Below are 25,629 nucleotides of genomic sequence, written 5' to 3'. Positions count from 1 at the left end.
AGGTCGCGCAATAGTATATAAGTAAGCCCAGACATATCCAAACATATTCAACCATTTGCAAACCTATCCATCATGTATCCTTCCATCTATCATTTCACTCATCCATCCCTTCATCCACCCTTTCACTCATCCATCCATTATCCATTCATCCACCCTTTCACCCTATCCATCCAGCCATTCACCCTTTCACCCATCCAGCCATCCACCCTTTCACCCATCCAGCCATCCTTTCACTTACTCATCCATCCACCCAGTCACTCATCCTTCCACCCATCCACCCTTTCAGTCATCCATCCATCCTCCCTTTCTCTCTCCATCGACCCTTTCACTTAGCCATCCTTCCTTCCATCCATCCACCCACCCATCTACTCATCCACTCATGACTTCATCCATTGAACCTATCACTCATCCATCCTTTCTCTCATCCATTTATCCTTTCACTCCTTCACTCATCTATTCATCCTTTTGTCCACCTACCCTCCCTTTCACTCATCCATCCTTACATCCACCCTTTCAATCATCCGTCCATCCATTCACTCTTGCACTTATCAATTAATCAATCCATCCATCCATCATTTCACTCATCCATCCATCCACCCACTCACTCATCATCCACCTTTTCACTCATCTATCCTTCCACTCATCCATCCACCCTTTTACCCATCCAGCTACCCTTCCACCCATACATCCAGCTATTTACCTTTTCTCTCATCCATCCTTCCACTCACTCATCAATCCATCCATCCATCCTCTCTCCTTCTCCATCTATTCAATCTTTCATTCACCCATTCACCCTTTCACTAATTCATCCAGCCATCCACCCATCCCTTCACTTACTCACTCGCCCACCTTTGCATATTAATTTTGAGCTGAGCCTTTTTGAGAAGAGGCCGATCAAGAACTTCACCCTCGCTGCAGGAGCCATTCCAGGACTGGAACAGAAGCCACCCAGGGCGGAGACAGGATCCACCACAGGGGGGGACAGGAGCCATCACAGGCGGAGGGGGGACAGGAGCCACCACATGGGGGGACAGGAGCCATCACTGGGGGGGGGCAGGAGCCATCACAGGAGGGGGAACAGGATCCACCAGGGTTGGCACAGGGGTGGGCATGCAGTATTCTAGTATCATCTTGGCCCCTCCAAGGTGGGGTAGGGCTCCTCACCCCCTCCTGGACAGGACATCGAGAAGACAGGCTCTCTTTCCAAAATGTTAGTTTTGTCATCCCCCACTGTGATGTACAGTACTTAAAGGAGATACTCCAAGAGAACTGATTTAACTGATTGTTCTCCATACTTTGTTAATCAGTGTGGGTGCGATTGTGCCATTTCTTTATTGTATTACCTTTAGATTGCATGTTTGAAGAACCGAGGTTTGCAGTTTGCTTACAATTTAGTAACCGTAATTAAGCTCTGTGAAGAGAACCATGTGCTGCCTCTGTGTAATCAGGGTCGGTTCTAGGATGTTTGGGGCCCTGGGCAGAAAGGGAATGTGTGAGGCCCCTCTAAATTGCAGAGACATGACGCATTCAGGGCTGTTTGCATCTGAATAGATGCCCCTGCGCCTGAAGCTGCAGCCCCTCCCTCTCAGTCACCTTCAAGCACTGCACCTCTTAACAGCTCATCAAGGGCTGGAGGTGTGAGGGTTGCCATCCCGCTGTGCCCCTCCAATGCTGCTGGTATCTGAGCTTTGGTACTGCATCGGAGTCTGTTACACCCGACCTCAGCAGCATCGGAGTCAAGCAGGGAGGTGGGTGGAAGCTGTGCCGGCTTTAGGGTGGTGCGACCGGTGCCAGTTAAAATTACGGACAAATGGCGTCCGTTAAAGAATCCTTCACGGACAACGGACAGACGGCCGAAATTACGGACTGTCCGTGAAATTTACGGACGGTTGGTCACCCTAGTCGGGAGCGACGGGGCCGAGGCATTGGAGGGGAGAGGAGGAGTGCTACGTGCACTCCACTCCTTAAGTGCGTACATCTGTTTGGCCGGCCATCTCAGGCCTTTAGCAGCCGGGCTGAAGAAACCCCACAGACTCCCTGGTCTGAGCAGGGCGTCTTTTCTGCCTGCTCAGACCAATCCCAGCGCTGCTCTGCTTCTCAGGGATCGGACAGGGAGTCCCAGGGGCCGCTGGGACTAGAAGGCAGGACCTGGAAGAGGAGAGGCGGCGCGGGAGATGCGACGCTAGAGACGGCAAAAGGTACGTTTGTTATTTTTGAAAAATATTGTATTCGTCCCTCCCCACCTCGCGACACCACCCACTCGACCCTACCCGCTTCACCATCGTTTGTTAATGGCGGCCGCTGCTGTGCATTAGTACAACTGTCCCAGCGTTTCAGGCTTCGTCGATAGAGTTTAAACATCCCAGGAGTACACACCACCAATGTAAAACAGAGTGGGGGGGGGGGGGGGTCGACTAATGTAGAAGTGAACACGAGCCTCAAACTCTATAGAAGGACACAAGGTCGGGCTTATAGTTGGATTTTGAAGTTGCCAGGAGATTGATGTAAATGGCGTTATGTGATCTGCTTTGCGAAATAATGTAAATGTCACATATTAAAATCAATCAAATGTGCTTTGTAAAAAAACGTTATAAACATTCCAACCAACCTACTACGAATCCGGGGCCGTGCTGCTCCATACTTACACTTCTAGTTTCTCTTTGAGCAGTGCTGCTTGTAGCCTCAGTGGAAATGCCATTAAAAACATAGCAGGGTCCTGTCCGGAGGAAATCTCTGCACCGCTTCGATTGTGTTTACAGAGGATTTTTTCTGCACATTTAAACAATCACGCTGCATGTAATTCATTAAGGGAAAGCGGTGCGCTTCTAAGCTTGGGTAACATGAAACCTGGGAGGTTTTTGTGGTGTTGGAAATCCCTGTCTGTTTGGACAGGGAAAATGGAGGGACCTCTTTGCAGAGTGCAGTGTGTCATTAGCACGCGCGATAGGAATGTGGGGATCAGGCCGAAGGATTTCATTAAAAAGTGCGCCACAGCGCCAGCGATCCCGCGGTCGCTCCTGCTGCCAGTCTCGCGTGTTTGGCAGATTTGTTTTAATTTCCCTGATTAACTGACTGAATAATACCATGCGAACGCCTGCGAATTCTTGAACTGGCCTTTGTTTGGAAAGTGAAGCATTTGTGCAAATATGTTGCTGATTGGCTGAGATGGAGGAAAGGTTTGTTCCATTTTATTTCTCTACTACATGGGAGGTCCAAGTAGAGCCTGTGTTATTCAGTGGTCTAAGTGTAAAAAAGAGTATAGGAACTGTGGGGCTTATTTACAAGAGGCCTGCGCTGCCAGAGTGTCATTTTTTTGGACGCTCCGATGGTGCAGGCCTCACTCAATCATATCTATGTATGAGGTGACTCAAAGCCATCCTGCGTGGCTTCGCATGGCCCCACAGATATGGAGTTGCGCTGCCCTGCCTTACTCTGCGTCAAGGAGGCATTCCTTGGGCGTTGCAGTGGGTGGCATTTTGATGCTGCCCCAGATTTGCAAAACCACGTAAACCTGGGGCAGCCAAAAAACCTTACACCTCCCCGGAGCAGGCGTAACGAGGAGAAATGTTTTTATTTCTCTTAGTTTTTTCCTCTTTCCATTTGTGCTGCATTCTGCAGCACACATCGAACGAGGAAAATGCCTCGGGATTGTTTTTGTGCAGGAAGGTGCTCTCATCCATTTTAGACACAAGGGGGGGAATTAGTGCTCAAAGCAGAATTACTCTTCTCACGTAACTGTGAAATTTTGCAGAATTTTTAGGTAATTCCACAAGACTACACTACACTGAATTACGCAAGTTAGGCCCACACCTCCTATTAATATATTGGTCGGTTTGAAAAATACGAATGCATCATAAATCGGTGTACAAATTGCAATCAGTTTTACCAAATGCAGTTTAGTACACATTCTTTGTCTGGCACTAACCCTAATCCATGTGCAAACTCCTATTTGCTCTGAATGGGGGTTATAACCGAGATGCAAATTGTGTCTCAGCTTGTTTATCCTATGGTTTCCTGAAGAGAAAACCATGTGATAATTGAGCTGGCAAAAAGCAAAATTTTACCTTTGGGCACCTGGAACGTGTGGAAAACATAACCCAGTTATCTGCAATTTGCACACTAGCTAATTTCTATCCTCGCACAATTGCACCCTGTATAGAATGAGGGCCATGGTGTTTTGATTGCAGATACAGGGAAGTGAACATAAACATATTTGGCCCAATGACACACTTCACCAGTAGGTAAGCATGCAGATATTTGATAATTAAAGTATAGAATTTTGACATTTAAATACATCCTTAAATTTTGGAATTTTGCAAAATTACACACTACCAGTGCATACAAAGAGAATTTTCGCGAGAATTATAGCGCACGACCTAGAGGTTCCACTCAGACTTCTGCTTTGAGTTTCCTGATTAACCTTGGGATCCATTTCACTGCGACTGTTACATATTACCAATATGTTACACGCAAATCTCTGTGGTAGGTACATCATTATCCCGATGAGATTTCTCACAGAGAATAGAATGTGTGGTACACATTACGCAAAGATCTCAACAGAAGGTATTTTTGCCTGCTGAGTTTTTTCGACTCGAATTAGAACCTGTAATTTGCAAACTGCACGGGAATTTCTGCAGTTTATACATTAAACACAGTGTTAGAACTGGAACCAGTGACTCCAAAAATATTTATTTTGGTTTTTTTTTCCATTTCCATTCTTTTTCCTTTTTTTCCTCCTGCCTCTTTTCCCTCGTTTTTTGCTGAGTTTCACCTTTTTTATTATTCTTTAACCTTTACTCTATTATTTTCCCTTCTTTCCTCATTGTTTTACGTTATATATCCCCTTTCATTGCTCACCTGTATGCATGTTCTGGCCCTGTGTCATTTTATCGTTTCACTCTTTTTCTGGCCTCCTTTTGTGATTTCTTTCTGTCCATGTGTACTCGGGATCCTTTTATTCTGTTTTTCGCTGGTCATGCTTTCATTGGGTCGAGCATTCGAGACCTCTTGTATATACTTTAGTATATTCTTATTATATACTTATATGTGTATGTACTTTGTGGGCTCTGGAGATTAGCCCTAGGACTTGTCTGCTTCCGCTTAGGGGCTTTTGTTCTGTTCAACTGCCTTATTTTAACTGTTTTATAGAAAATGACCAGCATAGGTCAGTAAAATACAGAATTGTTTTCTGCAGGAACCCTGGCCTTTTCAAAGTAATACAGAACAAACCTCTTACCTACACAAAGGAAGAGCTTCTAGATCTTCAGCAGTGGGGAATCCCTCGCTGTTATCCTCCTGCAATTGTCGCATGTCTCAGGCAGGCGTTGGCGACGCCTCCATATAGAGCCACTCGCCTTCCTCCCCTCCCCGCGATCATGCATTCCTGGGCTTTCTTATCAATGCGAGATCCCTTATTAAGCATAAGGTGGCTTTCAGGGGCTTTGTCTCGCTTCGCAAGTCGGATTGGGTGTTCATTACTGAGACATGGGCTAGGGATTGCTCCGGTCCTGATCTTGTGTAGGTAATTCCCTCTGGTTATGTCCTAGCTAGATTTGATAGGGTAGGTAGAATGGGTGGGGGTCTGGGCATTCTTTTTAAAGACGTCTATACCTGTCGCACCGACCCATTCACTACATCTCTTGATCCGTACCAGGCTTTATATTTCTCAATAAAAATCCATCCGACTGAAAGCTTCACTGGTGTTGTGACTTACCGCCAACCTGGACCGAAATCATCATTTAGCCAGGATTTTAACAACCTCTTAGAACCCTACCTGGCAAGACCTAATCCTACCCTTTTGGGTGACTTTAATTTCCACCTTGATAAAACTCTATGTAAGGAAACTCAAACTTTCTTGGAAACCTTGGGTTGTTGTGGTTTGCCACAATTGGTCAGGAGCCCCACCCATGTAGCGGGACGTATATTAGATGGCATATACCTCTCTCCTGGTCAGACCATTATGCCATTCCTTTCAATCTCTAGATCCCGGTACCGTGTACAGTCCCACTCAATATAAAGGTAATGGAGATGATGAGAAATCTTAGTCGTATTAGTAAAGAGGCTCTTCTTAACTTACTTAAAAACCATCATGGCCCACTTCACTCGGAGGCTAATTTGGCGGCTATTGACTTCTCCAATTGGCTTTTAGCAGCCATGAACATCCTAGCTCCCTTTAAGCAGCATTATGGGGCGAGAAAAAAGCCCTCTGCCCCTTGGTTTTCCAATAGATTGAGAAGACTGAGTCAATCCTGTCACAAGCACGAAAGGATCTGGCGTTCGGACCTCCACCCTGCGGAAAGAGAGTTACATAAACAACACCTGAGGGAATATAAAACGGCCATTATAGAGGAAAAAGTATAATTTTAACCACAGGTCACAGAATCCCTTAGATCTCCCAGAGAGCTTTTTAATGTTATTAATTCGCTCTCCTCCCCGGAGCTCTGTGACAGAATGGCTGATTTTATTTGTTAAAAAATCATGGATATATATTCCTCGTTGGAAGCTTTTAATGCTGAAATCGCCCTATCAGTCCCTCCTTACCCCTCCCACCTCCATCTTAACAAGTTCATAACCCTGGCGGAGGTACCTAAGTTACTCACCTTCCCCCCTCTGTCTCCAGAGCTTACGGACCACCTGTGAGGGGGAATTACATTTGGCTCCCCCATGGAGTCATGCCCTTTGAAGATCTTGAAAATAGGAATGAAGGCTATTGTTCCCCACCTTACTTCAGTACTCAATGTAGCTATTTCAGTGGCCCAGTACCCCATTCCATGGAAGACTGCGGTGGCCAAACCTCTTTTTAAAAAACCCTCTCTGGATCGGGCTGAACTAAAGAACTATCGCCCCATTTCCCTGTTACCAGTTCCAGCTAAAATTCTGGAGAAACATCTGAATTCCCACCTCAGCTCCTATTTAGGGAGCACCAGCTGCTTGATGGCTCGCAGCACAGTTTTAGAAGTGATCACAGCACGGAAACAGCGCTGACCTCAGTCATTAATAATATTCGTGTTCAGGTTGATGCAGCGCACACCACGCTGTCGATTCTTCTTGACCTTACCGCAGCCTTTGATACCCTATCTCCCATGAGCTTGGTGGAACGGCTCAGGGAGATAGGGTCGGGGGCACTGCCCTCAAGCTACTTTCCTCCTTCCTTAGTGATTGGGCACAAATAGTGAAAATGGGTCAATTTCACTCGGCTCCCAACCATATGTTATGTGGAGTCCCTCAGGGCTCCTCCCTGAGCCCGACCCTCTTCAATATTTATTTCACTCCACTGGCCAGTGTTGTCCGATCCTTTGGATTGGAGGTGTTGTCCTATGCCGACGACACATAAATCATGGTGTCTATTACCCAGAGCATTAGGGAATCTGCCACTAATTTCAAAAGCTGTATGCAGGCTGTCTCTTCTTGGATGGTTGAGAATTATCTTAAACTCAACGGGGACAAAACAGAGGTCCTGATCTTTGGAAACCAACAGAATGTCTGGTCCAATGATTGATGGCCAGATATGCTTGGTTCTTGTCCTTGCCCAGTATCCCAAGGAAAAAATCGAGGGGTCATAGTGGACAACTCTCTCGCTGAGCCCTCAGATTAATAGAACAGTGTCCACCTGCTTTGGGATTATTAGGACTCTCCGAAAATATCCCATTTCCTCTTTTAAGCCTCCCGAAAGCAGACAGTTATTGCCTCAGTGCTGTCCAGATTGGACTACTGTAATGCCCTCTATTTGGGCATTAACAAGGGCCTGGTTCGTCCTCTGCAGCTGGTGCAGAATGCAGCTGGTGATGGATCTTCCTAAATACCACTCTGTCTCGGATTCTGTCAGCAAGCTGCATTGACTCCCTTCAAGCCGAACAATTCAGTTCAAGGCTCTCTGTCTTACTCATAAGGCCTTCTATGACCTAGGTTCAGATGGTATAAAGGGCTTTTCCGGTGCTATGTGCCCAGTAAACAGCTTAGATCAGCCAGTAAAAATCTGCTGGCAGTCCCCAGGTTTAAGAGAGCTAGATGGGGAGGCAGAGCCTTTTCCATCGCCGCGGCTAGGCTCTGGAATTCCCTCCATGCTGATATTTCTGGACAAGTGTCTCACTCTCTCTTCCGTAAGGCTCTGAAGACCTGGCTCTTTACAGGTACATCTGTCTGAGCCTTACTTCATTGTCGGTCTGACAGCCCCTCCTGCAGCGCGTTTGGGCTAAGTTTGCGCTTTAGAAGATTAATATTCATTCATTCATGCTGGAAACTTTCTTTTTTTTCTTTTTCTGGCAACTGCCTCTATTTAACTTTCTTGATAGAAAATGACAAGCAGAGGCCAGTAAAATACCAAAATCACTTAAGCATTCTCTAGATTCCAGTCCATAGAAATTGTCTTCCACGAGCACCTGTAGACAATAATATTTTTTTCAAATCTTGTATTTTCAGTGATATGACCACAGGAGGCCCTGGTGTTATATTAAAAACTGAGCTTTGTACTATACCATTTCCCACTGGAAGGCAATATTTCTCTCCATGTGGTCCCATACCTGGCGTGTCACGCAGTTTGGTCCTTACTTTCCCTCCATTTAAAGAACAGTAGATGTTTCAGCACCCAGGCTAATGTGCTGCATAGCTAAACACATATAAGGTCCCAAAGGCGAGACGGCTTACATTGCAAATGCTTGTTTTTATTTATCAGTTCCTTTATTGCTTTGTCTCCTTTTACTATTTTCTCCTCTCCTTTCTACTTAGACCTCTCCTTTCTTGCTACCCCTGTCAGTGCAAGTGTGCTAGAAAAGTGAAGCAAAATAAGACAGTAATACAATGCTTTCACGCTAACTTCCCAAGCAACCTCACACCTTCCAATCACCCTGTTACACACCTTTTCACATTCTTCCAGAAAGCCAGTATTGGGCAAGGCAAGGATTACCCATACAGGAGGCTTCTTTTCAGGAAAATCTAAAGGAAAGGTTTTTATAAAATAAAGTATAGGAACGCTGTTCTCGATAGTTCTCACCCACTTCAACTTCCCTTTTTTTTGTACCTTTTCTTATACTGGGAAATTAAAACGAACTCTCCCCTTTCCGCTACACTAGCCTGGTTGAGGGCTCTCAGCAGTGTACATAATCGTTTCCTTCTGTTTTCAAGTTCAGCTGGACTCCCCTCTTCCTTTAACAGCCCCCAGTGACAGGAGAAGAGCGAATCACAGATATTTTAAACAAAACAACCATTTCTGGGTTTTTTTCAGTGGGGGTCCATACCAAGAGTTTAATTTCGGTTCCTGCAGCCCTTTAAGTGCAGAGGGCGTCCACCTCTATGGGAGGGCCCTACTCCCAAGCCACACACAGGAACTTTGCATAATTTGTATATCTGTGATGTGGCTGGGCAAAGAGACAAAGGGATGCTTTCATGAGGCCCCCTCGCCAATTTTGGTCCATGTTATACCATTATACTGTACTACACTGGATTGTGCATCTGAAACAGCTGTTAAATAGAGCTTTTAAAAATCTGCAATAAACAAACTTCAATTTTTTAAAAACTCGCGCCCCTCGCCATGCACAAGTGTTCAATGATGGCATTACAGATGATGCAGTGATGTTATTAATGATGTCATAGACAATGTCATGAGTGATGTAATATGTGAGGAGTTTGGCAGTGCATGGCAAGGGTACGAGTTATAGTTACTTTATGGCACGGGTTATAGTTGCTTGAGATAACTAGAACTGGTGAATTTTAGTAATTTTTTTAGTTTGAAATGGTACGCTTTAACTGACATTGTCATCTTACTTTAATGTCCCTATAACCTTTTTTTTTATTGAATTTTTCAGTTTTTAAAAATTTGATGCCAGATATGATTATGATGCCTAACTATAATGTCACTTTAACCTTTGTTTTTTTCGTTGAATTTCTATGTTTATTTAAAGTAAAGTAAGATGCACATCGCTGTGTGCAACATGCAGCTGGATGTGTGCGGCGTGGGGTTGGGCGCAGTGCCTGGCCTGCGTACAAGCCGTGCACCCACCCCCAAGGACGCCCACCCTCTGCAACACACTGCTTTCATCATGCACGGCATGGAGTTGGATGTGAATAGCTATATCATGTAACAATATAAACGGTGTCATATTAAGTAAGGCTGACCTACGGGATTTGCAAAAGCTCAGAAGATCAAAATATAAAAAGCAGGGGGTATATTGGCTTTACGTAGGGGTCAGCACATCAACATATATAAAGCAAACCTATTGGCTTTGTTCAAAAGTCACCAGTATATATAATCAAATGTTTAGTTTATAAATTCACGCATTGCAATGTTGAATAATAGTGAAACTAATCAGCAGGACTTTAACCCACCGCTGGAATTCCAAAGGGCACACAGGACCCGCTCCAGAAACCTTCAAACTACCATCGAACATCCTAGATTGTTCATAGCATGTCTTCTGGGCCACAAGCAGGCCCTTCATGTGATATCTGCAACATGAAAGTAAAATGGTCCTCTCCTTCTCAACTCTCACTGGAATTTTGGGACAGCAGACTTCTCCCTGAAAATAACAATGAAAAGGAAGAAATGTATGGCATTGAGTCCACTCCCCTGCCAGTAGGATGTTTATTATGGTTCTCTGGAACCAGCAACTATTCTATGAATGATAGATGGAAAGGAGAGAGAATTCACAGAACCTGTAGAGCTGTAACGAGTCTTAGAAATGATGAAGTCTTCTGCCTCGGACACCTCACTATCTAAGGCAGAGAAGGAAAAGGTGATGCCAGATGCCACAGAAGGGAGAAACAGCACCAGGCTGTCCCGGCCTCCTAAGGAATCAAAGGTTGATATGCTACCACCTATCAGGAGATGGGCAAACTGGAGTGGACATAAAATGTGGCCCTCATCCAAGAAAAGACACAAATTAAGAGGCCCACTCAAAGCCTTATCATGGGTTATCCGCAGTGTCAAGAGGTCTGGAGTTCAAAAGACGACACACCACTGAAGAGCAATATCGGCCCCCTGTAACAAAAGCGGGAGCGTTTCGCTAGCACCCCCCCCCCCCCCACCCACCCACCTAAATACCCCACCTCCCCCCAAGGCCGGTCGGGCAGCAATCACTAGGGCTGGTTGAAGACAGACAGCGCAGATCGTTTTCACTGTGAAATGCATCCTAATTTTCTGTAATTTTTCTGAAATTGTGCATAACTACACAAAAGCAAATAACACACACCTCTAATACATCTAAGGCATGGGCCTTTTGTAGCCCACAAACTCATTTTTTTATTTTTTAAACTGCTAAATACAAATTGCTGATAGTTCTCTCCGCCATGGGAAGCCTGTGTCATAGCTCGCTCTGTTTTTGAGTGTAATCGGAATGACGGGCCTCAATTATCACTGAGATAGGACCACATTTTGCTCGAACTGAAAGGATGGCTTACGTTCCTGACCATAATGTTTTTCAAAAACGGAGTGACCGATTTCCGAGAACATAAACTCTCAAAAGATGCCAAAAGGTGGCGAAACCTCACATCTGGTGGCTACTGTAACGCTCTGTTTCCATTTAATGCGGGGGATGTTTTCCTTCCTTCTGGATTTACTCTTCCGGGATCTGTCCACCCTCCATGCCGGTTCTTTTTGGGCCTTTCTTTTAATGAGCTCTGTTACATTTTCCTGTTACTTCACTCACAGTGAAAACAAAGAAATTCGGGGGCAGATTTATGACGACTGGCGCATCCCTGCATATCAGCAGGGATGCGCCAGTTACTATGCGCCACCGCTGCGCCACCATGGATGCGCCGCATTTATAATGCGGCGCACCATGGGGCAAAAACGGCATAGATGCGTGACGCATCTGTGCCGAAAAGTGGCGCATTGCTGGAGTTGCGTCGCAAGCGCGACGCAGCTCCAGCAATGATCTGGGGGGCCCTATCTCTACAATGCTGCGTCAATCCTTACGCCTGCTTCAAGCAGGCGCAGGGTTTTGACGCAGCATGGGCCTAAAAGTGACTGAGTGAAATCTTGTAGATTTCACTCAGCCAGTTTTAGGAGGCATTCCTGCGCCGGAACGCCCCCACCTGCCCTGGAACGCCTACATGTGGCGCAGGGCTTTACAACGTGACGCATCTGGGAGATGCGTCACGTTTGTAAATACCCCGCACCATGGCGCAGGATTTGCGCCGCTGCTGCGTCACAAAAGTGACGCAACGGCGGCGCAAAAGTGCCGCAAGTGCAACATAAATCTGCCCCTCAGTGTCCTTAAATTCAAAAGATTCTAGCATGTTTATGTCTTAGTTATCACATAAAGCAGTGCGCTGGTCGAAAGGTACTTGATAATCTGTAATAATAGGCACACTTATTTTTGTCACTGACATTTTATGATAGCTATTTTGTTCCAGTTCCTGTTTTATTTTGCTGTATGACTTCTGTTTCAATGGGTGTGTCGTGTACATTGTACCAACTGTGAGTAGAGCAATTGCTGCTCTAGCATATCTTAAATCAGTTTTAAAAATTCCACAGTGAGTAAAGAATGAACAAATCTCAGATTGAATAAAATGAAGGGTACTGTATGACCTCCACGGGCCTCAGGATGAGGTGCACTGATGAAGGAATAGTAATTCCACACCAGCAGATTTAACCATCCGTTTATCTCTGGGTGCAATATTAAAGGGGGTGAAGGCAGTGGCATTGCAAGGGGGGGCGGTCCGCCCCAGGCGGCACGAGTTTTGGGGGTGGCGGCCGGCGCCCTCTCCACTCCTATCTGCGGCCTTCGCAGGTTGGCAGGAATTGCCAGCACCCCCACCGATATTAGATTTGGCCACCGCGAATGGCAAACTCAGGGGCCACCACAGGCGACCTAGGGCCTAGCTACTCCACTGGGTGCAGGGTTGAACCTTATGGATCACCTGAGGAATTAAGCTTTTCCATTGAATTTGGTAATGCTTGGTCCAGCAAACTTGGCAATACCTCCTTCTTTACCACAGTTTCCCCCTTCAAGAAGAAACTGTTAATTATGGTAGCGCATTATAACACGTAATGTCTTAAACTAGAGACAAATTCTTCAAAACAATGAAAAAAAAGCAAATGTACTCTACAATTTGCCAACCTTGTTATTCAGTGTGCAGTGCATCAACATGGTTCTACTCCACAAATCCAGGAAGGGAGCCCCAGTACAGTACATGTGATTTAACCATAACAAGATGTGGCAAATACAACAATTTTCATTTGCATCTTGAGTCTTGCTGCTAGCCTTTTAATAGCTGGCTCTTTGCCAGCTTGTCAATTTTTTTTTCAGTTTGATTTTCCACAGTTGAAGAACCAGCTTTCAATATTTGCCGCATAACTTACCAACATACCCATTGGTCCTGTAACCTTGGTTAAGAACAAGACTGCAGTATTTTGATCACTTCCAGGTGCACAAATAACACTGATAGCAGTAACCCCGTGGAAGAGGTAGGAAATTGTAATTCACAAGGGAAGGAGAAGTGGCTAGTTGAATGTGCTGATCATATCTGAAGCATTCCAATGTTTTATTCCAGCCGGTAAGAATTATCCTTCAGAAAGAACACCCGACAAGGATCCCACTCGTCTCTTAACCACTACTGGTGTAGAGCAACTCTTCATCACCAATAGTGGAGATGTGGGAATTGGGAAAAAGGGAAACAAAGAATATAGGGGCATATTTACAAGGAGTGAACGCCACCAGAACGTCACTTTTTCCGACGTTCTGTTGGCGTTAATTCCTTCGCCTTATTTACAAGGCGACGTAACGCTGCCTGGTAACTAATGCCCCTATTCACGCAGCACTTAGTGTGAAAGGGGTGTGCAATGGGTGTTGCAGTGGGCGATCCGCCGCAACACCCATTGCTTTTAGATGCGGCCCATATTTACAAGGTATGGGGCAGCGCCAAACATACAGCCAGGTAATACCTGGTCTGAAGCATGCTATATAACTAGAATTTTTTTATTTCTCCTCATATTTGGCTTTTTCCACGTGTGCTGCATTCTGCAGCACACATAGATAGAGCACATCGCCTGTAAAGACTGTTTATGTGCAGGAAGGTGTCCCTTCCTGCATATAAACAATTGCCCCTGCGGCGCAGGCACCCTAGCAAAATGGCGCTTGGGTGCATGTGCCGGCGCTAGGCAGCTTTTTTAGCACCAGCACTAAGGGTAACGCAAGGGTGCGCCGCATTCTTGTGAATACGGTGCATCCCTCCATTTTGAAACTGTCGGAGCGCTGCATTACAAATTTTGGCGTAACACCATGCTGTGCCCGTTTATTGTAAATATGCCCCTAAGTATATTGTCTTCTGGTCTGTATACTGTCTTCTGGTCCTGGGGAAAGCAGCATGGTTAGAACATGACCACTGCATCCAGACGCATTCTCGAATTATGATGATTGTTGTACATCCAGAAACTCATGGTATTCATACTGAAAAATGGGTCACCCACCTACAGTTTAGGTTATCACCTTTCATGAAGGAGGAGGATATTAAGCCTAAGACCCGGACACCTTGGAAGACCATTGACCAGCCAGAACAGGAGTTACCACTTTTCCAGCAGACTCAGTCCTTTGGGCACGACATTGAAGGATTCCTAGTACATCGATAGATCAGGGAGGCCCGGGTTTCTGGCCTCATCAATGTCTGACAACATGTAAATGATGAAGAGGAGTGGCACAGCAACAACACATTTACCTTCATAATTAGGAGATTTATAATTCAATATAGTGAGGGCCACTGAAATTATGTGATTCTGTGGCCTCAGTGTTTTCTGCACAATTATGAATTTGCCACATTGATCACATAATCTCTAATCTGCTGCATAATATATATTTCAACGACAAAAATTGTTTCTAGTACAACCAGATCAAAAGTTGCTAAAAACGCAGCAAAACATTTTCAGTGAAAGGCACTTTGCAAAGGTCGACTTATCCCCTTTCAGTTGTGTATTTCTGTATTTGAGTGCTAAACTGGTACTAATGAGGAGAAACCTTTGCCCAGACAGTGTTAAGGTGTGTAAAAATAATGAAGTAATGCTTTCATAAAATGTGTTGCAGTATGTTACATATGTCTTTTCCTGATGTATAATATTGTCACTCCTGGCGAATAATTTGGTCCTCCCATAATAGCATGATTCCAGTGGCCCTGAATATAGTTAGCGCAACCTTTATATAGAAAATTCACTTCTTTCTGCTGTGATATGTGGTTGGTGGGCATCAAACCATGAATGAACTTCCTTACTAAGCAGGGTTCACAATCCCTTTTCATTTTTATTAATCTATTCCTTGGTAATGTCTCGGAAGATCGGGCTGTACAATCCAATCATTTCCACATAATTGATTTACTCTTGGCAATTGCTTTTCAACAGATTACTAAGACATGGAAAGATTGTACTAAAGTATCTTTCCAAGCCTGGTGGTATGGTGTCTGTTATAATCACCGACTAGACAGAGCATTTGTTACTCCAGAGTCCCTACCTATCAAGCACGATCTTTTATGGTTACCCATCACTAATTTTTTTAGACATGTCTGCAAGCAAAACAGGTTTTTATACTCCCTGGATTGAAGAAGTGCCTAAACCCCCATGAATAGCTTTTTGTATTGATGTTATGTTATTTAGCAATTGACTTTCTATTTCTTCTTACTCTCTGTTAATCACTTATAATTATACAGTGGTTAGATACGAATCGAATGTATACGATTGTCATTTTTCTTTTCCTCTTACTTATATTCTTTATCTAATGACATAATAATACTTATGTATGGATATTATCTTGTATGTGTTGTATTGTATATTTTCTATTTTAAATCAAATCCTTTATTAAAACAAAAAAAAGTAGGATTCACAATTAAAGAGAATGTATCATTGCTTCCTTTGATCCACAAATTAATGATTTTCCAACGTTTGAGTTTGTTAGTCAAAGGCAGAACAGACTCAAGTGATGTTGATTTTTCTGTACTTGTATGCTACATGCTACAAGTCAAATGATAACACGTAGCCAATGTAGATTACTTTCACTGGGCAGTCTAATGTTGTCAGATGTACGGGATTTCACATTACGCGCCGGTGTTAGCACCTAGGGGGTCGACTTGCTGACATCATGTCAGCAGAACATGATATACCGTGACTGACATGAATGGAATGGGAACTCGAGCTGCTCTCGCCTCGCGTAATTTATGAAGTAAATCAGGAACAAGAACTTCCTAGTTGATGCCTTTATAATGAGTCCCTTCCTTTGTGTTGGAGTATCACAGGATGACTGAATTCCAGAAGACCCAAAAGCAGCGGGGCTCTGTAGCCTCTAACCCTGTAAGGCTTCAGCAAGGAATGTGTCTCCCTTGATGCTGCTCAAAGCAAGGCCTTCTTCAGGGCTCCGCCGCATGGAAATGGAGTCTGATAGCTAAGGCAATCAGGGTGGACATGCAAATTCGCTGCTGAGATCTCCTTTTGGGAAATCAGTTATTTTAAAGGGATGTTGAGTGGTGCACCAATCAACTCCTCTAATACGAGTATCTGCTTGGGTAAAAGCAAAGGTAAGGTTAGTATGGCGAACAGGGAAAATCATGCCTCCGACACTGAAAAAATAGGTTATTCTCATGATGATCCCATAGGATCCATTCTCAATATCGGCTTCATGTATCAGTCTTATGCTGATTCGGATTAATCCGTGTGAGTGTTCAAATATTTCACATCAACAGTTCAATAAGTAAAACCTGCAGTCAATAAATACTGGGTAGGTCTCTCCCCATATGAAATATACGTTTCAGTTCTCAAAACAGAGTATTACAAACAGCATTATTCATAGTGCAGATGGTTCAGGGCTTGTAGTGGTGCAAGTATTTACTTAAAACATAAAATCACTGATGCATCTGCGATTGTCACATATTTTAGAAATTTGCGTAGTAATCCTCCAGTATTCTAATGGATCTCCGGACAGAGTGGATCAAATTGTGACCCAGAATGTGTCGTAAATATTTCGTCATTATTTCGACGCTATCTTTAATCCACGGGTCTCATCAGAGCTAATGCCACCTTGCACTACTATGAGCAAGCCAATATTGAGGGCATTCTGGTCTTACACAAGGAGAGCATGCACCCACAAAGTAGTTCCCTAGGGTGCGTGAGACTAATATTTCACTGTGTGCTTCTTTAGACCCAAAAATATTTTTGGTTTTAGCCAATTTATTTTTAATATTGGCAAGGGCCTGGCAGCTCCCCTAACAATAATGTTTTACCAAATCGTGACAAAGAAACAGGCATTGACAAAGTCAAAAGACTGGCATTTATCCCCAGACCAGTTGGCTTTGGCAATGCTTGCTGACAATGTATTAGTGTCTTTATACCTCACAAGAAGCATTAGGCCTTTTATACGTATCAAATGAACCGGCAGTGTATAAAGGTTATGCTGGGCTGCACTTTCCATTTATTTTTCTTTGTATTTTGATTAGGCGGTCTACCTTCACAGCCTCAAACCCTCTCAAGAAGCAGCCTGAGGTTTGCATGTCAGAGTCGTGCTAAGGGTGTCCTCCTATTCGCCTATGACTCTATCATGAGTGAGGGAGATGGAGGTGAGGTATTTACCACACCTAGTAAACACCCATGGCGCATGTTGAAGCATCTACTGGGCAGAGTAATTAGCCGCCATATTGGAATTCAGCAGCCCATTAGTAGGAACTTTCCAAGTCACCATCAACACTGAGACTGTCAAAGAGCGACATAGCGCCTCTCAGGTCAAAAAAAGATATGGCATGGTCCAAGGCATGGATGTTTCCCAGACATTGTACGCCTGTCCAAATTGGGGTACCGCCCCGCCGTCTTGAATGGCAGAGGAATAAAAGAACTTGTGGTGACTGCGTGAATAAAGCAGCTCTTGCTTCCCTCAGAGCTCTCACACAAGTGGAAAATAGATCAGGTGTGCCAATAAACCTCTCATGCAGTGTCTTGCAAAATATGATGTTTCTTTTCTTTACTGTCAGCATCCCCAAATCTCTTTTTCTCCATGTTTGCTTCATGTCAATTTGGAAACCGTTTAAGAAATGCAAAGCTCATCTGGGCACACGCAATGGGATTCCCGCCTAAAAATTTAACCTGGAACTTTCTTACTTTTTGGGAGGGCCTTGGTGCAAAGGAGAGAACAATACCATCTGAGCCAACTCGGATTAGTTGTGTGTTCTGGTTTGTGTTTTTAGATCCTCTAAAACAAAGCCTGGAGGACAAGGCGGGGAAGCCAGCTTAGCTGTACAGGGTGTGTACATCCAGGGGTGACTGGCTGCTCTTTATGGGAAGATGGCCGGCGGGAATAAATTCATTCATTTTATGATATTTTATATATGGTAGTAAATCCTGCAGTACCATCCCCGCCGTCTCGTTAAAAAGACCTAAAAACGATGCATTGAAATGTTCTTGTGTACGCCAGTAAAATGATTGATTTATAAGCCATTAGGCTGGATGACTGCTCTCATCTGGGTTAAGTGGCTGTGGTAACATCTTAAATGGGTATAAAATAGCCTCCAACGGGGTGTAGGATGGAAATTTGTTAGCTAGTCTGAGGGAAATGTGGTTACCACTCTTAATTGGTCGTCAGCAGCATACTGAGCCCTATAGCAATCAATCAGTCAGGGTTGGTAAAGTGCAACCACTCACCTGTGAGAGTCTCAAAGTGCTGGGGGGGCCAAGGGGGGCTCTGTTGAGTGCTGGGGTCATCCGAAGAGCTAGGTCTTGAGGTCTTTCCTGAACTCGGGCAATGTGGTAAGCAAGAGATGGGTATGTCGAATTGTTGCGGCGGTGGAAGTCACAAAACGATGTTGATTGCTGCCTGGCAACTTCTCGCAGTTCTCTCTCTTGTTATCACCCCCCCCCCCCTTACAATCGACTTACTACAGGACGGTTTGTTAGGAAGTGCATACGGGGAAAGTGAAGAAATATCAGTGCTTAATTTGTGCAGGTGTTTTCCGGTGCTTGGCACCAGCACTTGATTGTCAACACCAGCACTTAAGACAGCCTGCCACATGGTGGCGCTGTCTATCCACATTAGAAAAGAGCTAACCAACGGTTGTTTAATAACCAAATACACATTAAAATGACTAATACCTGCTGCCTAAGCCAATCTTATAGCTTTGGGGGCACGCCATAGTCTGAATTGTCACACTTCTAGGAGAGTGATGGTCAGTAGTTGTGCTGGTATGACACTGGCAACACTGGCAGGGCATAGGTGGTGCAATCAGCAGTGGCCTGGCGGTTATTTTTTTTAAACAAATTAAGCACTGTGGTATACTGATGAGGGAAGAGAAGAAGAGGTGAATCAAAAGAGTCACCAAGGGTTCTGAGATGTGTAAGCACCACTGGAGGGTAGAGGTGAGCAAGCCACTTAAGGCTCGAGCCAGACTCGAGCCAGAGCCCTGACTCAACTTGAGGTGCTCTTTTTCCACGAGCCCAAAAGGAGCCGAGCTTCAATGTGGCTTCTACCCTCTACCGTCACACAACAGGAATGAATAACAAGGCATACACGCTTGGGACGTTTTGTTTTTAGAGAAATTAAGGCTGGGACAGAAAATGGGAAGGGAACAAAAGAAGGCTGCGTGCTAAGAAAGGCTGAGACAGACGTAAGTCGGTGTGAGCAAGAGGGAAACTTGAGAGAGCAAGAAGAAAGGCTGGAAGGGAGAAAGTGAAGAGTTGGAGAAAGGTAAAGCTGCCTGTGTGGGTAAGAGAGAAGATTAAGAGGGAAGGAATAAAAGGAGTCTTGGTAAAAGTAAAGCTGTGTGGGAAAGAATTAGCCTGCGGAAACGGGAAGCCATGCTGTAAATAAAGTTAGCACGGCTGGGAGGGAGGAAACAAAGGAAGGACTTTATAGGAGGAGGAAGAATGGCTTTTGAGGGAAGACAATGTGCACGTGAGATAAAGAAGGAAGTCTGTGGGGGAAGGAGGGAAGGCTGAGAAGGGAGGTAGTTGCTTCTCCAGTTGTGATCACTAAAATCCCTCTACTGATCTCTAGAAGATTAGCAGAGATGCTGCTTCCACAATCTTTCCCATGTAAGTACACTGATGCTGTCTATTTTATTTCGCTTCAGTGAATGCTTGGAATGTAAGAGGGTGCAGTTCTATTTATTTTTCTGTGTAAGTGTCTATCGTGTTTTAAACAGTTAATATTGGTTAGCAGGCAGGCGTTACTAGGCCTGATCACTAGCACATTTTACAAAAATAAATAGATTTGCAGTATAAACATGAGACATAGGCAGGGAAAGCTAGGAGGGAGTATGGGCAATAAAAGAAGAAAATAATGGTGCGAAAGGGAGGGTCAGTGTGAAGGAATGAAGGCTAGTGAATGACACACGGGAAGGCTAGAAAGGAATCCCATGGAGACATAAGACAAGAGGGAGATTAACCTCTTAGAGTGTGGGCAGAAAGATGTCTGCATGAAAAGAAGGAATGAATGCAAAGAGTGACACCCTAACGAATAGGGGGAATACCATGAGGAAGGTATTGAAAGATTTGCACATAAAATGAAATGAATGTAGGGGTAGTTAATTCCTATTTCGCGAATCCGCTGCAGCTGGCACCGCCCACATATCTCCTTAAACTGTAGGGATGGCCTAGAAGTCTTAGTTCTATCCTTTTTAAGGTATATTAAATAGTTAAATGCTCTCAACATGATGTCATGAACACATATAAAAATACTCGTGACGTGGTACAATGCATTTGTCATTATGTTATGCCTTCAGAAGCTCTCAGAAGCAAGCATCCTCTTTACTGTGTGAGTCATATATGAGAGTCGCTGAGTAGGGAAATTGCGCTGCTTGTATTTTAGGTCTGGCGTGAAAGAACGGCTGTCTTCCTGGCTTATTGTTACCAGTTTTTCAGAGTATACACAGAGTGGTCTGTGCTCCAACCAGTGTAGTCTTACTCTATCATTTCATGCTATTTGTTGTTTGATGTATCATCATGCCTGCTGTGGAATGCTTCCGTTGACAGACGCTTATTCAATTGCGCACTTGCTGTTGCTGGCGCTGCTGCTGGCGCTTCGCTTTTTAAAACTCCTGATTGTGTGATTTTGTTTTACCTTGCTTTGTTGCACTTATCCCCTGTTTTTAGCTGGGTCTTGCCCCCTTCCTCATTCCGCATATAATTGGCTCCCTCACTGCCGTTTTGGCGGGCCTGGATCTCGGGGGTGGTTCACTGTGGGCGCCATTTTGGGTAGGGATGTAAAGGTAGCTTCGGGCGCCATCTTGGAGCGTCCTCGCGCTCGCGTTAGGATTGGTGAGCCTACTTAAGGCGGACTCAGTTTCGAGGCGGCCTTGACAGACGCTTATTCAATTGCGCACTTGCTGTTGCTGGCGCTGCTGCTGGCGCTTCGCTTTTTAAAACTCCTGATTGTGTGATTTTGTTTTACCTTGCTTTGTTGCACTTATCCCCTGTTTTTAGCTGGGTCTTGCCCCCTTCCTCATTCCGCATATAATTGGCTCCCTCACTGCCGTTTTGGTGGGCCTGGATCTCGGGGGTGGTTCACTGTGGGCGCCATTTTGGGTAGGGATGTAAAGGTAGCTTCGGGCGCCATCTTGGAGCGTCCTCGCGCTCGCGCTAGGATTGGTGAGCCTACTTAAAGCTCCCCTCTCCCGCGCAGCGGGACGCGCAGGTGAGGACGCCGTCGCTTAGCCGGAGTCGTGCCAGAGTCCTGCCCGTCTGCGCTCGTCCGCGTCGAGGCAGCGCGAGGCGGGGCAGGCTCTGGTTCTCGTCGCGGTGTTGCTTCGCCGCTTCTGGCAGGTATGTTGTCGTACACACGGTCCGAGCTGCTGTACATAGGGCAAAGGTCCAGAGGATGTGTCCGTAAGCCTGTGGACCCTTTAGTTGGCCCTTACAGCTGTGCCTGCAAAGGCTGGTCACTTAAGAGCCCTACTAAAATCCGTTCCTTGGAAGATGCTATTCCTGTCACGCGAACGTGTGTTGCATCTCGTGATCTTCGTATTTGGTGTCTAAATATTAGATCGCTGGTAAAACATCACCTGTCCATTTATGACTTGCTTGAGAAAGAGGACCCCGATGTCTTTCTAATGACAGAAACCTGGCTTCTGGATTCGGATTCTGTGGTATGCTCATTTACCGTCCTCCCGGCAATGATTCTGTCTTCAGGTCCGCACTGGCCGATATGGTCAGTCCTATAGCACTTGGTTGTGCCAATTTCAACATCGTGGGGGACCTTAACATCCATTTTGATAATAGGTCATCCACCACTGTGAGCACTCTGCTGGCGAACCTTGAAGCTCTTCAACTCACTCAGCTCGTCACCCTTCCAACCCACTCAGGGGGCCATATTTTGGACCCCTTTTTTTCCACACTTGATGGGGTGAGGTTGTCAGATCCGAGGCTGATGGGGTGGACTGATCATCTGCTGGTAGAAGCCTTCTGTCCGGTCCTCGATAAGCCTTTTATAGCTGTGGACAGACCTATTTTAAAAAGGCTTTGGCACAAGCTTAGGCTTGAAGAGTTTTATAGCATACTGGAACAGAAACCTTTGAGCACTTTTATTAATGTGGAACAAGGTTACCAACAGTTCTGCGCTTGGATCACCGATGCCTTGGACTCTCTTATACCTCTACGGTGGTCGAAAGGCCGGACAAAAACACCTAGTCCTTGGTATAATGAGTCACTCGCAGAACTGAAAAAAGCTTGCCGAAAATCAGAGAGGGATTGGAGAAGATCCTATGACCCTGCTCTCGGTATTTTACGGAGCTGAAGTTCTACCATAGAGCAATTTGCAGAACACGAGCCGCATTTTACGCTCAAGAATTTGCTACCAGCCCTAACCCATCAAAACTGATCTTCAAGGTACTGAAGGATCTTATGAAAAACAGATCCACCTCAGAGGTGATTTGCACAGATTCCCACTGTGATAAGCTGGCCTCCTTTTTCGTGGAGAAAGTGGAAAAAATCTACCAAGGTTTTGACACACTCCACCAGAACCGAGAGGTTACTGTCCCCGATACGATGGGATATGAGACCCTTGCTATGTTACCTGAACTGACTATTGAGACCTTTGACAGGCTCAGCCTCAGGGTCAAGTCAGGTTCTCCCTCGGACCCGTTAAAGCCAGCCTTTATCAACACACTTTCCCCACTGTGCCGTGACCCTTTATTGAATCTTATCAATATGTCATTGTCCAATGGAATGGTACCCACGGCATGGAAGCAGGCAGTGGTCACTCCTATACTAAAAAAAGCCAACTCTGACCCCCGGTTGCCAGAAAATTATCGACCCATATCCCTGTTGCCCTGGATTGCCAAAGTAACTGAAGCCCACGTTAACTCTGTTCTGTCTGAGCATCTGGCTCGCAACCAGATATTGGATTCCAGTCAGAACGACTTCCGGTCGGGACACAGTACCGAGACGGCATTACTCTACATCACGGAACATCTTCGCCAGGTACTGGACTCAGGCCGTACTGCAGCGCTTTTACTATTAGATCTAAGCGCTGCCTTCGATACTGTGTCCCACCATATACTGATCCAACGCTTACAGGAGGCGGGAGTGACGGATCTCGCCCTCCAGTGGTTTCGGTCTTTTTTATCGGATCGTTCCTTTAAAGTGGCTATACCACCTGGCCAATCCGCCACTTATCCCCTGGAGCTGGGGGTACCACAGGGATCCTCGTTGAGCCCCACAATGTTCAACCTCTATGTGAAACCGTTGGCTGGTGTCGTCAAACAGTGGGGTCTTACGATGGCCTCATATGCGGACGACACACAGCTAGCGGTGACACTCAGTGGAGACCCTGAGGTGGAGGCCCCCAGATTCCGAGCGGGTCTGATGGCAGTAGCAAGCTGGCTTCGCACCAACTGCCTTCAGTTAAATGCCACCAAAACAGAGGTGTTGGTACTAGGGAAGCACGCTGAGCTATGGGGTAACCAGTGGTGGCCATCAGAGTTGGGTGTCACTCCCATTCCAGCTTCTGGAGTGAGAAATTTAGGCATCTGGCTGGACTCTGCGCTCACCTTCAGGGACCACACTAAGAAGGTGGCTGCTACGTGCTATGGTATTCTGCGGGGAATAAGGCCGGTTTTAAAGTATTTCGATCCCCCTACCAGACAGCTTGTGGTCCAGGCCTCTATACTATCTCGGCTGTACTACGGCAGTTCACTGCTGTTAGGTGTGAATCAAGCAGAGGCCTCTAGGCTCCAAATGGTACAAAATGCCGCGGCACGGGCCATTGTGGGCCTCCCTAGACATTGCTCAGTGTCTGGTACCATCACGGCCTTACATTGGCTCCCGGTCAGACAGCGAATCCAGTTCAAAGCGCTGTGCCTGACCTTTAAAATTTTGAAATCTGCTTCTCCGCCGGCACTTGCCAACCTACTCACGCCCTATACTCCTTTGAGATCCTTGAGATCGGAGGGGCTTCACCTGGCTGTCTGTCCACGTTTTAAATTGAGCAGAATGGGTGGCCGCTCCTTTAGGGTGCTCGCGGCAGGTTTATGGAACTCGCTCTCGGTACACATTCGAGCTCTTGAAGATCTACTCGCCTTCAGGCAGGCGATCAAAACTTTCCTGTTTCCCGTGTCTGTTTAATTTTCTTTTTCTTTTATTGTGTGTTATGTTGTAGTGTCTGTCACAGCGCCAGGACGCCCCTTTGCTGGGGCAGCTGTGCGCTATAAAAATATAAATAACATAACATAACATGCATGAGGGACTGTTTCACACCAAAGAAGTAGACTGAGTCATCACAGTTTAGAACTTTTATTGCATAGATACATCATATACAGAAAAATTGGTTTTTTGGTGTTCTTTTGCTGCAGGAAGTGACATGATTTGCCTTTGACCCACCCTATCATCATTCAAAGATATGGTAGAGTGGTGTGCTTCCATTCCCTTCCAATTGTTGACAGCCGGCCACCTGTAGAAATAGCAGATCGCTCTCCTGTTGTATTTTGAGGGAATCAGAAGGTGGTAAACTGCAGAGCTGTGCAGTGCTGCATGTAAAGGCACTACTCTGGCATCCTCGCTTGACCTCTTTGAATGTACTTGCATGCAGGCGTGGGTTGCCTCTCTGATTTCTGGCGTTGTAATGGGAGAATGATGCAAGGCTATTACTGTCTGCGATTAGTCACTGTGATTGAGCCTGTCAGCAGTAAGAATTAAATCTACAATAAATCAATTTCCTCTCGACAGATTGTTGGCTGTGATCACCAGCTGGGAAGCACTGTGAAGGAAGACAACTGTGGTGTCTGCAACGGAGAAGGATCCACTTGCCGACTCGTACGAGGACAATATAAATCACAGCTCTCAACAAATAAACGTAAGGTGTCCAGACTGTTGCACAAATGTGTTCCCCCTTCATCTACCATTGCCTTCTAGCCAATGAACGCCATTGACGAGGCTTCCAAGGTCATCATCTGCATGTGATGCTCAGAGAGTACCTTCATTGGTTCCTAGCTACCGTCTGTCTTGAGCTCCACTGCAGCCAGTGTTCAGAAGGAAATGAATTGCATGAACTAATCACTTGTTTGGTTCAATAGTTAATGACAAAAAGCGTGGACTCCAGAACACGTCTTTGTGGGTAGATAACTCAGGAAACAATCAGTGCTGAAGAACTTCAGTTGTAATATGTAAGCTATCTTGTGACGTTGCACTTCCCGCCTTTAAGAAGTTGACTCAAAGAAATGGCCAGTTGTTTCTCAGCCCAAGCGAAA

The 25,629-nt window shown here is 45.4% G+C and overlaps 1 protein-coding gene across 1 annotated transcript in view; it reads left to right on the top strand.

Moving 5' to 3' along the window:
- The window catches only part of ADAMTSL1 (ADAMTS like 1), a 731,209-nt gene that overhangs the window by 335,173 nt on the left and 370,407 nt on the right, over nucleotides 1-25,629 (top strand). Inside the window, exon 5 of the mRNA XM_085634733.1 lies at nucleotides 25,109-25,235. Coding sequence (XP_085490859.1) covers nucleotides 25,109-25,235 — 127 coding nt within the window. The remainder of the gene's footprint in view (nucleotides 1-25,108; nucleotides 25,236-25,629) is intronic.

The sequence above is a fragment of the Triturus cristatus genome, chromosome 2_1 (assembly GCF_964204655.1).
Source record: "Triturus cristatus chromosome 2_1, aTriCri1.1, whole genome shotgun sequence".
NCBI lineage: Eukaryota > Metazoa > Chordata > Amphibia > Caudata > Salamandridae > Triturus > Triturus cristatus.
Note: the sequence above shows the minus strand (reverse complement) of the source record. Positions and strands in the feature narration are given on the sequence as shown.